This window comes from Rhea pennata, chromosome 1 (assembly GCF_028389875.1).
Source record: "Rhea pennata isolate bPtePen1 chromosome 1, bPtePen1.pri, whole genome shotgun sequence".
Classification (NCBI taxonomy): Eukaryota; Metazoa; Chordata; class Aves; order Rheiformes; family Rheidae; genus Rhea; species Rhea pennata.
In genome coordinates, this window is record NC_084663.1 from 152,875,086 (window position 1) to 152,889,544 (window position 14,459).

Below are 14,459 nucleotides of genomic sequence, written 5' to 3' on the forward strand. Positions count from 1 at the left end.
GATTTCCTTGGAATCTGAAGATTTTGTATAGCAGCACCACCTGCTGATATTATTGCCGAAATATTTTTTTCTGTGTGAGCACATATACTCCATATATATTACTTGATAAATTAACACCTTCCATGATAATATTTAAGTGTGAAGTGTCAGCAGTAATGAGTCACCTGCTCTTTGTAGAACAACTGGTGTGTTTCCTTTGGGTGGAGAAAGGAACAGAGATTATTCTGCTCTTTGGTAGGAAAAAAACCCACGGTCTTTGAAATCTTTCAGAATCAGATTACAGACCCCTTATTCATACAGGGTTAAAGTCTGATAACTCTATTAACGTTGAGTTCTCTGAACTTTAGTTTGAGAGTCTAAAGCATCACTAGGATTGAAAGAGTCATAATGTGAATGGTGAGATTATGGTATTCCTACTACAATATCCCAAATAACAGAAAGCCAGATATCCTCAACCAATTTTAGCTCTTGTCTTGCCATCATGATTAGTTTTTACTAGTAATGAGGCAGTAAGGAGTCAAATTCATTGTTTGCATCTATAATGTTTCTATAAAGAAACATCTGAAGTTATACGTCCACAAAAGGTATACACATAAAATCATGGCTACGCAGAGATGGTGTAGCTGGGTGCCAACACAGACTGCCAGCAAGAAGCGTTGTATAGCAGGAATTGCTTACAGCCAGCAGTGCTCTAAGTCCCCCTGGCTGCCGCAACAGTTTGAAGCACCTTTGCTAGAGAAGAGGGAGCCGGGAGGTGCAGAGCTCCCGCAGCACAGGGAGCGCGGCTCTGGTAGTGACAGAATTCGACCTGGACCTAGCGTGACTTGACTGAGTAAGAGAAACGGGAGAGAAGCATCCTCCAAAGTCAGTATCTGTTTTAGAGGGGTGATAAGTCCGAGGAGCAGGTTTGTCAAAGGACTTAGGAGCATGTTGCCTAAAACAGCCTAAGAGCTAGCTTGATAGGGCAGCCTGCCGGCTGGAAAACACCTGAAGCACGCCCTTAACTATAAAGTTATGTTGTTGTTTGATGATAAACTCTGCATCCAAATGATAGTAACCAATTTGCAAAGCTGTAAGTTTTAGTAAAACAAAAACGTTGTACTTTTTACATTGAGATTTCTTTAGTGATTTTGGGATAGTTGGCGGATGACAGGCATGGCAGCCTTCAGGAAGGGCAAATACCTCAGGGGTACTGCTTTACTGTCCAGTGCCAACCACAACACCGCAAGACTGGGGACCTCAACAAGAAACACAGGCTGCACATCCACGGGGCAGCATAATATAGAGAAAATGTGCATGGGGAATATTGAAATATTTTCCAGGTCTGCACTGATTCGTAACAATTTTATGTGGAAAGGTTATCAACATGCATTGATATTTTCCCGGGCATAAAAAATGTAAATTATAAATTATACTTCACTGTAGATCATAGCGTTATATAATGATAGCAGGGCCGTGAGCAACTTGCTCTTCTGGGTGCAGAAACGAGAGGATCCGATCTCCTTCGGTTTGGAGGCGGAGGAGGGGGGGGATGAAAGGACACTTTCAACAAGTAGAAAGTTGTCGCAGGGTGGCGGTTTTCAGTGTTTGGGGCATCTTTGGCCGCGTGGGGAGGCGGACCCACAGCGGCCGGGAGCGGGGCGAGTGTGCGCCCGGAACCTCGGCGCTGCGGCTGCGGAAGGAGCGGGGGAGCGTGTTCGGCGCGGCGCGCTCCGGTGCCGCCCGGCGCGCAGGGGCATTGTGGGCGCTGGGCTGCCGCCGCTGCGGCTTTCGGCGGGTTCTGTTAAAATGGCGCCTTAGGTAACGGACGGGTGGCGGAGGCAGCAGCCGGAGCCGGAGGCGTCGCCGGGGTCACGCGCCGGCTAGGGGCGGGGAGGCCTCTTCTCGTGTCCCTCCCTTGCCGCCCGCCGCGTCTCTCCTCGCTTCCCGCCTCTGCCTCCGTCTGCTCTCCCCGCGCCACCTCCCTCCCGCGGGCGAGGATGGCGAGTCCGGACCAGAAGTCCCCCAACGTCTTGCTGCAGAGCCTCTGCTGCCGCATCCTGGGCAAGAGCGAAGGTAACGGCCCCCGCTTCCCCCTCCCCCACCCCCCGGCGGCCGTTGGGGCGCCCCCTCCCCCGCGCGCGCGCGGAGCAGGGCGCGGCGGTAACGGCCGGCGGGGGGAGGGTCGCGCTGTCATCGCGGCCGCGGGGTGGCGGCGCTGGCCGGGCGGGCCCGGGCGGCCCCTCGGCGGGCAGCGTCCCGGCCTGCCACCCCCGCCCCGGGCTGGTGGGCGCCCGGAGGCGGGCTTGTGGCACCCCCACGTCCTCCCGCTGGCTCCTAGCGGCGCTGCCCTGTGCCGTGGAGCGGGGCACTGCTCCCTGGATGGCTGAGGCAAGAGGTGCCTCACGTTCATACACCTCCATCTTCCTCTGCGACCTCCTCGAGTCAAGTAGCTGCTCTGGCAGCTGACTGAAATCCAGATTTCCCCCATGTCTTGCTGCTGCTGTGATGTTCCAGCAAGAGACTGAATCTCAGTGTTGGCATAAGTTCTGTCTGTTGCTAGCAAGGCAAAGCTTCTGTTTTTGGCAGGCGGTTGGAGGGTGGAAAGGAGGAGGTGCATCTGCTATGACTACTTTCTAAGTGCTATTAAAAAAAATAGTTATGTTGCTCAGTTTATAAGCATTGCTCATCAGAGAAATGTATGACCTAGCTTATGTTCGGTCTATTTTCTCATCTGAAAGGTGGCGTTCTTCCATGTTCTTAGTAGCTGTAAAGTCTCTCTCTCTCTCTCTCTCTCTCTCTCTCTCTTTTTTTTTTTTTTTTTTTTTTTTTTTTTTTTTGGTACTCTCTTTCCAAAAAGTCAGTCTAGGTTACCTTTAGATATTAGATAACAGGAACTGTAATAATTTTGAATACTGATCTCTTGTAAAGAATTCAGTTTGACTTGACTAAAATGTGGCCTATAAATGAATTGTTGTTTTTGGAGGCTGGAAAATGAGCAACAAGGTGCAGCTATATATTTCTTTCTTTTTTTTCCTCTCTTTTTCTTTTCTCAATTTTTGCCACTCTACCTATTGGAGATCCAAGAAGCTTGGAAGCAAAATCTCCTTGCCTTTGCTGAAATGTTGAATAGGGACTCTTTCACAGAAACCAGAAACATCCTTTAAGATACTGGTTGCTGCTGTTTTTTTTTTTTTTTTTTTTTTTTTTTTTTTTTTTTTTTTTCTTTTCTGTAAAGCTCTAGCTTTCCCGTTTCAAGAGTTGTCAAACTGGAATAATTCTGTGGCAAGAATTTCTGGTGTAGGTGTTTTCTCAGAATGTGACAAGTTTCTATTCTTCCCTCCCTCCCCCAACCCAAAAGGCATTATTAAAAAAAAAAGTAAGGATTTCTTTTTCTCAGTTTTCTGTGGGCTGTTCCATACTTTGGAACCAGCCTTCTTAAACAGGATTTGAGAAGTTTCTTTAACTTCAGTGAGAAACTTATTTATATCCTCTGGTAAGAGAGCGGATTCCAACAATCACTTTTACAAATTGATCATGAGTAAAACAAAAATGGTGTTTCAGTTTGTAATGTTAGCTTCTGAACTGTTTAATACCTCCTGTGGTTTTTATGCAACTATGTGTTAGCAACTGGTTTAATTGTTGATGTGGAATACCCTTCAATAAACATACAATTATAAGGTGCTGCTACAGCTTTACTTTTAAGGTTGTTTCTCATCTTTAAAGTAACTTGGAAATATTTTTTCTAATGCGATTAGAACATGTTCTATATTCATATTTAAGAACACTGCAAACTTTTACAAGAAAACTCAAATTGTTGTGCTAATCCTGCTCCCTTAGAGAAGGAAAGGGAAATTGACTTGGGTTACTGAGTAGTGGAGACATCTGTGAGGCCATTGTTTTTGTTGCCAGTGTTGAGTTACTGAATCTTGTTTTCTTTTTTAAAGACCTGTAGGGAACTACAAACTCAATATCTAAAACTGTGTGTTCGTAATTTTATTTTAGTTAGCTATGTGACATTTATAAAACTGAAACAGAGAAGACTAGAAATAGAAAACTATCCAGCATTTATCAATTGTGGCATGAGTGTTAAGGAGAGGTTGCCTGCTTCTGCTAACTTTGAATCTGGCCTTCCTTTTGAAGTTGTAGTTTCATAAGTTTTTCTCACATCTGAATGGAGTAGTAAGTTTATTATATGAAGTTTATTATATGCCTTTATATACTAGCTTGCAAAAACAGGGAGGGGGGAATGAAAACTTTTTTTTTTTTTTTTGTAAGTGTTAAACTCATTCCTGTATGCTGGGTTTCATTCATGCAACTAAGTGTTCCCTCCTTCCCCCACCTCCCCTCCATGTGTGTGGGAAGCTTATAGGAGGTTTGCCGTAATCATACTAGGTTGCTGCACATAACCTGTAGTCTGTTGCCTCTGATCACTTATGGGTTATTTGAGGTCTTCTTTGAAGTAACAACTTGAATAATAAGGTGGGTTAACTGCCATGTTTACTATCGCTCATATTTTTATGTATGTGAGAGATTGGAGGGCCATCCTTACTCCATTCTTTAACTTCATGTTAGGAAGGACCTTAGTACTGAAGACTCATTCTTCTAATGTAAGGCTTCTCTTGACACAGTAAATGGTAGTGTGTGTGTGTGTTAGTTTGTTATCGGCTCAGCTATTGAAAGTAAGTTCTAGAGCCTTCCTGGTTTATCAGTCCCTGTGGAAGAAGCCCCAGTGAGAAAAGGTGTGTGTATGGGTGGGGTTTGTTTTTGCTTTGTTTTTCCTGTTGGGCTCCTATGTTATACCTCCAAGGAACAAACAGAGAAGATAGGGGAACTATTACTTCTAGCGATTCTTTGTGTTGAGGTATAATGACATGTATCCATACAGATGTTAAGGAAACCACCAGACAAGTCAATTAGCACCTCACTGTTCTTCAGGCCTTTACCTCTTCTTTTTAGCACAGGAAAAGCTTGAAGTATGGTATTTGTGTGAAGTTAGTGGTCTAATTGAGGAGCTGTCTCCTTTCCTTCCTACCTCCCACCATGTACTCATGAAGTTAAGCTGCTTTGTATGTACCTGGGCTCTTTTGTGAAACAGACTTTACAAACATCACAGATCACTCAAAGACAAAATTGATGTTTAATTATCTCTGAGGAGTTAAGAAAAAATTCCTAGCTATTTAGGAGATATTTAAATATTAGAGAAGTACCTAATGAAAATTAATAACAAGAAGCTGAAGCTAGATGCAAATAGTATTTTTTTAACCATGTGCGTAAGTATCCTGCTGTGAACTTTTTAAAGTTCTAGCTTTTGATAACTACTTAGTTTTTCTATAACTAGTAAAATACAAGTTGAAATATAATGGGTTCATGATGGAAAGGGAGTCAGGTTAGATGGTCTAATGGTCCTTTCTGTCCATACTTTTCCTGAATTTGTCTGTACGTAAAAAGGTTTGATTTGCTTGGCAGCATTCCTTCTCAGCACTTGTTTTTGCTATATTCCTGAAGAGGCCATGGCTTCAGTAGAAGCTGAAGATCCAGTCTATATAATGTCTGTGTTTGTAGTGATGCTAATAAATGATATGAGTGCTTTTACTCTACACCCATGTCTGTGTTCTGTAGGTCTGAGTGTGAAGTGCTCATTAAATTTGATTAAACCTGTTTCTCCTGGGAATTCTTTGGCTTTTGTCATATTCAGTACCTGAGGTGCCCTTAAAAGCTCTGCCTCTTCCCTGTTTCTTAAAAAGCTTACGTTGAAGTGAGTTTCTGTCATGACAGAAGGTGACTGCAGAGACTTTCAGTGGTGGAATTGTCCTTTTCTTCGTCTTCCTCTTTTTCTGACCATCCACTAGATTGATGAATTAGTTTGCAGCATCAGTTAGCTGCGTAGGCTTAGTTACTGGTTTTGATGAAGAGCTCTTCCTCTGAGAACTGCATTGCAAGATCTGTTGTTATGTGGGAGGAACTTTTCTTTTTTTTAAAGTTTATTTATTTATTTTTAGAACTAAGGATTGGCAGACCTCTGTTTCTGTGTTTTGGCTGGTTCTCAAGTAAAACTGGCTTCAGCTTCACTTTGCTATGGGTCTGCAATCATCAGGTTAAGTTAGTTTGGGATCACTGCAGTTAGAGCTGTTGCTGACTTTTCCTGCTTATGTACTCAGAGTGTCTAAGACTTACTGTTTTAGTTCTGCATTATCAATCTTTCTGTGTTTATCCACATCATTCTTATCCTAATACCTGAGCTTTCAGAGAACTTTCTGTAGGGTTTTTTTTGTGTGTATGTGGACTCCAGCAGTTGCACATGATTGTATGCATCTCTTTAGATAATGAATTTAAGCCTCCTAACAAAAAGCTTCTTGTTCTTAGCTGCCTTTTACAAACCTCTTGAAAATTTTAGTTGAATGGAGACTTTATAGACTGCCATACTAGCTTTTTGTTTTTAAGAACTCTTAGTACTTCAAAAGATATTGCTGTTAATATTCAAGATACAGCTGTTTGTTTTTTGAATCCAAAAAACCATTCTTATATGCGAAGCTCCTTCAATGTTTTGGGAGGTGCACATCGTTCGGAACTTCTTTAGTGTTCCTGTCTTCATAGAGCAGTTTAGTTCTTGAGGTCTGTGCTATACCCTTAATTTATATTCAGTGATTTTTTTATTATTATTTTTAAAAACATTCTAAGCGTTTGGAATTAATGTGAATTTTAATCCTCATGGTAGAGGAAAACAGAGTCTTATAATTGTTCCTTCAAAAGGTGAAATACTCTTATTCTTTATATGTGGTAAGTGAAGCAAATACAAGCTGACAAGTAAAGCAAAAATTAGAAGAAGACAGTATATTCAAGTTGCTGATAGTTCTGTGAGACATTAGTCATATCTGCTTACTGACAATGCAATAAGAACCAGCAATATTAAGACAACTAAAAAAATAGCTGTTTCCAGTGCTGTGCCTCTAGCTTTGGAACAGGAGGCACCTGACTTTCAGGTAAGGAAAGGCATGGGAGTTTATAGGTGGTGGGTGTCCCCCTACCCCCCACCTCAGTAGGAGGGGAGGCTGAAAACTGGAAAGATTGTTAATTAAGAATAAACTTTAAAACTCACATGAAGAGAGTATGTTTACATTTATACTTTGTTTTTACTGTTAACAGCATTCTGAAAGAAATGTACTTACAGTTGAAAAGTTTAAGATAGTTGTCTAGATCAGAAGACTGATGCAGAAATAAATTTTCATCAGGAATATTTAATTGAGCTACCCCCAAATTACACTACTTAAACATAACCTTTTGTACAGAAACAAGTAGTTCTGTTTATAATGTATGTAAATTATTTTTTAAGCAAAATAGTAGCAATAACAGCATTCTGTACTAGTAGACTTCTTTACTGTGAGGGTGACTGAGCACTGGAATGGGTTACTTAGATTGTGGAGCTTCCATCCTTGGAGATGTTCAAAAGCCATCTGGATAGGGTTCTGGGCATTGTGCTCTAGATGACCCTGTTTGAGTAGGAAGATTGGACTAGATGATTTCCAGAGGTCCTGTCCAACCTCAGACATTCTGTGACTGTACTTTATCAGCATATGATGTCATATATCAGTATGAATTATCACCATGAAAGAAAACAATGACATTAATATGATAACTTGTTTATGTGGGTAAAATATGCAGAGGAGATATGCTAGCCTTACTGTTTTGACAAAACCGGTATGCACTCACAGTATATGTGAGAAAAGTCTTCAGTTCTACAGCTCTGCTCCCGTGCTGGGTTTTGCAAAAGTGTTCAACAAAGACATTCTTAATGATTCTTTTCTTCCCAGCATGTTTTAAATGTAACACAGTAATAGTGTTCGAGTAGTTTCCAGTAATACTTGATAGCTGTTCGGTACCATGCATAGAATATCGTGTGCTGTTTAAAAGGCAGCTATTTTACAGGAATATGTTTTGCAGCTGTATTTGAATAAAATTGTATTGTCTAGGGTTTTCAACTACCAAGAAGAAAGAGTAGAGAGACCTTGATAATCTGTGAAAATAGTTTAAAGTAAGAAAGCAATTACCATCTAGTTCAGGTAAACTTTTCATAGAATTGTCCTATAATTTAAAAGCTATACCTGCAGATAAGGTAAAGTAACCAAATGTCTATTTTTAGGAGACCAGATTTCTCACAATCGTGATATGTTAATGTTTTGAAATAATCTTTCAATTACTGTTTCTGTTTCCAGGACTTTACTCCTTTAAACTTTAAAATTTCCTTTAAAGTTGTCTTTTTCTTTTTTTTTCTTTTTTTCTTTTTTCTTTTTTCTTTTTTTTTTTTTTTCACTTTGAGACCTATGGGCAGTGGTGATGGGGGGAAAAAAAAAAGGTGCAATAACTTGAAGTAAATTTCAGTTCACTTCCTAAAATTGTAGGTAATGTCAGAAGTTTATTTTTTACCAAAAGACTTGCTGAATTTCAGCATTTTTTCCAAGAAGCTGTACTTCAGAGATATTTTGGCCAAGTGATTTTAACTTTGTCTTTCTTGAAGTTTTCCTTTTAAATTTCTGTTTTGTACTATTTTTCTTTGTTTTATTGCAACCAGGTTCTTCCTATGCCTTGCATCTCTGTTCTTTGCATATGCTGTGCTTTTTTTAGGTGGCTTTAAAATGCTGTTACCTGCCTTTGGAAGCAGTTCACTGTTTGAAGAAGTGTGGATAGTTGGATGAACTATAAATCTTTGAATTATATAGCTTTCTCTGCTCAAAGGAACATTTTTTTTTTTAGCTGTTTTTAGCAGCTCTTTTCATTCAACTGAATGGCTGTTTACCAGTATCATTAACTTTGTATATATGAGTACTTATGGGAGACTTTGCTTTACGGTTGGGGGGGGGGCGGTGGTCTCTTTCTGCATTAGATGGTCTGATCAGACCTCTGAAAACTAGGCTGCTTTCCTATGTTCTCCCTTCCCTCTGGAAACAGTTGCAGCAATTTCCAGTGTCAGATATGTAACCTTGCTGTTGTATAATAGATGCTGTAATTGCTTATTGGTGAAATAGCTGTGTACCCATGTATGGATACACCCTATCTCTTTAAGTCCATCTGATGTCCTTATGGCTATTTGTGAAGGGAAAGCAATTAAATATGCCCATTCACTATGTGAATCTCTTATTTTGCTGACAGATGTCCTTATTAAATTGTATGTAATCACTTCAGGTACTGAAATTATTTTAAGACACTTGTAAGAAATAATCTGATGCTGAAGAAACCCCTATAGCAAGGGGTTATTGCTTTTAAAGGAAAAGCTGGACTCTGTAAATAGAACATGAAAATCTGAATAAAACATAATATAAAAAAAAATCTTGCAACAGTGTTATTGAATCACCAGTGCAAATCTGTACGTGTAGAGAGCAGGTAATTGAAACTAAAAGAAACTAAATTCTAGGGAATCTCTAGAAGCTTTTTTCTAGAAACTTTGTACATATCTATGCTGGATTTAATTACTTAATCAGCTGACTGAAGATGTTAAACCCATATGATTTCTCATTGTATGAATCATAGTTCATCTGAATTTAATCTAAACCACTAATATTGAAGGGAACAACAGAGAGGAGCTATAGCACCTCCAAATCTTTTTGAAACACTCATTTGAAACATTTTTGGTTCAGAAACCACAGAATTAAAAACAAACCCTAAGCCAAACAAAAACTTAGTACAGTAGAGAGCTGCTTACCTGGAAAAATGTGCATTGTTGTTCAGTGAAAATCGGTGTATTGTCTATAGTTTATTAATATTTTTTTTCTCAGAAATAAATACTAGGTTTACTGATAATCTCAGTATAAACTGTAGCATATACTGAAAACTCAGCACAAGGAGCTGAATAAATAATGCTCAATTGTCAAGTCATCAGAATATTGAGTAATAAAATCTGATTGATTAAAACTCTTAAAAAGATAAATATATAACAGTGTACCACAAGATCATAAATATTTTTAGGAAATAGATTCGTTAAATAAAGATATGAATAGGTCTTTATTTTCTAGGGATTTGTTTCCCAAGTCTTCAATCAGTTAAACTCACTGTTGCATCCTCCCACCTCCAGCTGCAGTAATGGCAGCTGATTCTTTTGTTCCTGGTAGCCCTCTTTAAAATTACTGTTCCTTCACCTTCTATGTCTGTGTTCCTTCATGCCCACAAGCTGCAGCCTGGGCAGGAGGCACCACATGGTACTGCTGATATGGTGCTTGCAGGCTGACAGACCAAACCAGATGCATAGGCACTGACATTAGGCTGTAGACTTTCTCTCAGAGAACATTGTTTGGGTGTTTGTTTTGCCGGTTGCCAATTTCCATGAAACCTGCTTAATTTCGTCTCTGAGACCTCTGTCTAATTTATTAAAATCTATCAGTAGTTTAAAAGTTAATAGAGGGAATAGAGAGGATGGTGCGCGTGGATGGATTGGTTAATTTCAGAAGCCTCCTCTTCCTCAGAAGACCAGTCTAACAGCTCAAAAGTGAGGAAAACTTTCAGGGGTGATTTTGTTTGTTTTTGTTTTTTGGGTTTTTTTTTTTTTTTGTGTGCATGTGTGTATGTTGTGTAAATAGGACACCCATTTATATTTTTGAATTGTTTCCTGTTTTTTATTTTTCTGTAACCTAAGTTGAACGAGTTTGTTGATGATGATTCATGTTTGGTCCTCTAATAGTTTAAAAGATGCATGTTGTGATTGATACAGTGCTCTGTAATCAACCCTTGGTCCCTTCTCTAACTTTAGTTCACCTGAGTTGTTTGACCTGAAGTTCTTCTAGCAATCTTGTTTTTAGATTGTAGCCCGAGTCAGGTGACAGTTTATGCCAAACATTTATGTCAAAAATATGCAAGAATAATTAGAGAAACCTAACTCTTGCCCAGTTGCTGCTAGGTGCACAGTTATGGAGTTGAAAGAAGATAAAACAACCTTTCTTATTTTATGGGATAACTTACTGGAAATGTTTTTATATTAATTAACTTTGCTAAATCTAGTGTTCTGTTTTTGTGGACCTGTTATTTTTTCCCTTCCCCTCCAATTCTATGTAACACTCTTGGAAACCTGGAGTTATTCCATAATGACATGCGTTATGCCTAAGAATTATGCAGAAACACTTCCTCATGTTCTCTCTCCCCTCATAGTTCACAGAAATCACAGAATGGTTGAGGTTGGAAGGAACCTCTGGAGATCATCTAGTCCAACCCCCTGCTCAAGCAGGGTCACCTACAGCATGTTAGACAAGATTGCATCCAGGCGGGCTGTGACGATCTCCAGAGAAGGAGACTCCACAACCTCTCTGGGCAACCTGGTCCAGTGCTCCGTCACTCTCACAGGGAAGAAATTCCCCCTCATGGTCAGGCAGAACTTCCTGTGCTTCAATTTCTGCCCATTGCCTCTCGTCCTGTCACACGGGGCAACTGAGAAGAGTTTGTCCCCGTCCCCTTGACACCCTCCCTTCAGGTACTTACACACATTGATAAGATCCCCCCTCAGTCTTCTCTTCCCCAGGTGAAACAGGCCCAGCTCTTGCAGCCATTCCTCACTGGAGAGATGCTGCAGTCATCTAATCATCTTTGTATCTCTGCATTGGACTCTCTCCAGTAGCTCCATGTCTCTGTTGTATTGGGGAGCCAGTTCATCAGTTTAGTGAATTCAATTAATGAAATACTTTTATCTGGATTTTAAAGTGGTTGTTGTGGATGAAAGATTGCCTAGTCTAACAGTAGAACTTTTCCTTCTAGAAGGCATTTAGATCATGCGTGTTTGTGATCTTACAGTGGTTGAGACTGGGTGTGTGTGTTTTTCCCCCTTCCCCCCTCCCCCCCGAAAGTAGAATGATAGACATGCTCCTTTAATGGTCTTACATGTTAAAATATTGATAGATATTATTGGTTCTGTCTGAGCAGATATTTTCCTTGTGATTTTTTTTTTGTCAACTGGTTAATGTGTTTGCTGGTTAACAGTTGTATTCTTTTAGTTTGGGATCAGTGTGTGGAGTTTATATTGTAAGGTGGACAAAAGTGGTCATTCAAAGTAGCGTGTTTGATTTCATATTTCTCCTTTCTGTAAATATCTGGAGATCTTAATGGATTTTATTAATAATTGACTTGAGGTTCCCCCCCCCCTTTTTTTCCCTCCCCATTGTAAATTAAGCATCTCTGCTTCTAATGGACTTTTACCCTGTTCCTCTTCCATGCTCATTTTGTATGTGTTTTTCCAAGGCATCATCCCTTCTTATTCCTTGGTAGAGCCACTACTGTGTGACTCTTCAGCAGTCAGCTTCCAGTTGAAAACTGTACCAATGAAGTAAAACTCATGAAGGGTCTGAATCTGCGTGCAAAATTGTTGCATTCAAAACAAACCTGAAAATCAGAAAGTGGAGTCAAATACCTGACACCACACATTTGCACACACTTTTTGTCTGGTAGTATTCCCACCATGTTACTAGTTACTTGTATGTGAGAAATAGAAATTTACCCAGCACTCTGCATTTGTAATGACAGTAGGCATGACTGTAGTGTCATCGCTTGGTCAACTTTTCAGATCAACAAATGGGAAGATGACAGTGTCGTAGAGGCACGAATACTAAACTAGCTCTGTCTCAACCTTATCCTAAGTCAGTGCTAATCTTCCCACAAAGCAGAGATATTTGCCCTAAAGCGATACTTTTTATCAACAGTATTAAAGATCGAATTGATGCGTGAATGATAGGCAGTTGAAAGAAGCCACTGACTGTGGGTATGTTTACGTTATACACTAGGAGATGGTGCAGACATCTCACCTAGTCAAACTAGCTTTGACTCTAACTTGTAAACACATATCTGAGTCCAGCTGTACAAGCAGAATAAACCAATTTGAGTACGTACTGTTGGAGAATGCTTGGTGAACATGGCTATGTTGTTTCTGTGTGTGAACTGAATCTCATGAATTTGTGTGAAGTCCTACAGGATTTTGGTTCCTGGGTAATAGCAGAGCTGGCTGAAGTGTGTAATACTCGAATAATTGCATAGATCTAAATGTTTCTCCATCTACACAGATTCTAGTGCCTTTACAGCAGTATGTAGCTGGTACAACTTCTAGGCTTGTTTTTGTGGATAGAGTTGTTCACAAATGTTAAGTGCAATCATTTTGCAGTCTGTACAGGTGAGTGTGTTTAAAGTATAGCATCATTAATCTTTCTGGGGTAAACTGTACTTGACTGTCCCTAGGTTAGAAGTGTCTTGGAGTACTATATAATAATAGGTGATCTAAGCCAGGTACATTTATGCCAGATTTGCTTTTAATAGAACTTTTAAGCCTGTTTAACTGAGAGGGTTTTTCTTCTTTCTTTCAGCTGATGCAGCTCAACAGTTTCAATATGCAGTGAGAGTTATTGGAAGCAACTTTGCTCCCACTGTTGAACGGGATGAATTTCTTGTAGCTGAGAAAATCAAGAAAGAACGTATGTGCATCTTTTTTTTTCCTTTTTTTTTTTTTTTTTTTTCCTAAAACAGGAATGGAAGTGTCTCACTTTATTCAGACCTTATGAATTCACATTTCTTTTTAGGAGACTGATATTGTGAGGTGCACTTTAAAAATATTACGCTTTGGCACAATTAATTTTAGAAGCATCTGTATGAAATTTGTTGAATGGGCATCCTGGTAATGGAATGAATCATTGCTTGTTCATGTGACTTAGCTGCTATTTATTGCCTTCATTTTCTCAACAAGTTTATCTGCAACCACCTCTAAACTAAAACATTAGACTATGTAAGTAAATGTTATACTATATTTACATTCCCTTGTGTTCTGTGCTGAGTCAGCAGTGTTGTGCTGTGTGAATCCAACAGGGAGATGATGCATTCATGAAAAGCCAAAAACTGCTTTCAGCAGATTCTCTGCTCTACCCTCCAAAACAATTAATTGAAGTATGTTAATTAAATTAAAGCTTCATATTTATGCTCGAGCTTTGAGTATTCTGTCAGTGAAATTGGGTTGGGGTAATTGAAATCAGTGGTTGTAACCTTTTTAAACAACTTTGTTGTTTTTTTTGTTAATTTGGTGCTTCCATTACCTGCTTGATATAAGCTTGTTAAAATTTTTATATATCTGACTTCAAAACACTGTTTTCTGTGGTGTACACTCTGGCCAATACTAGGCATAGCATATGTGCTCATTAAGTTTGGGCTAATTGTCAGGAATTTTGAAGCTGATAATCTCCCTTATCTTCCTTCTGCACTATTTCAGTTTGTAGGCTGATATCAGTGGTCATGGAACAAATAACAGCATATATTCTCCTAATTTTACACTTACGTTGGTGTCGCCTCCAAGGAAGCGTGACCAAGGAGGTCACTTATTTGGTAAAATGTACTTAGCAATGGCTTTTAATATTAAATAGCATTTTTAAGGCACAACAGTAGTTGTTTTATTAAGGTTTCTTTAGCTGTTTCTCTGTGTGGATTTTTTTTTAAATATGGTTCTGTCTCTTTTTAATATTTCTAATATAATG

General features: G+C 39.5%; 1 protein-coding gene across 2 annotated transcripts in view; it reads left to right on the forward strand.

Moving 5' to 3' along the window:
- Window positions 1–1,788: 1,788 nt before the first annotated feature.
- Window positions 1,789–14,459, forward strand: part of TUBGCP3 (tubulin gamma complex component 3) — a 58,762-nt gene continuing 46,091 nt past the window's right edge. For both annotated transcript variants that reach the window (XM_062575495.1, XM_062575505.1), the window contains exons 1-2: window positions 1,789–2,055; window positions 13,305–13,412. In XM_062575495.1, the coding sequence (XP_062431479.1) occupies window positions 1,980–2,055; window positions 13,305–13,412 (184 nt within the window). In that variant the 5' untranslated portion in view covers window positions 1,789–1,979. The remainder of the gene's footprint in view (window positions 2,056–13,304; window positions 13,413–14,459) is intronic.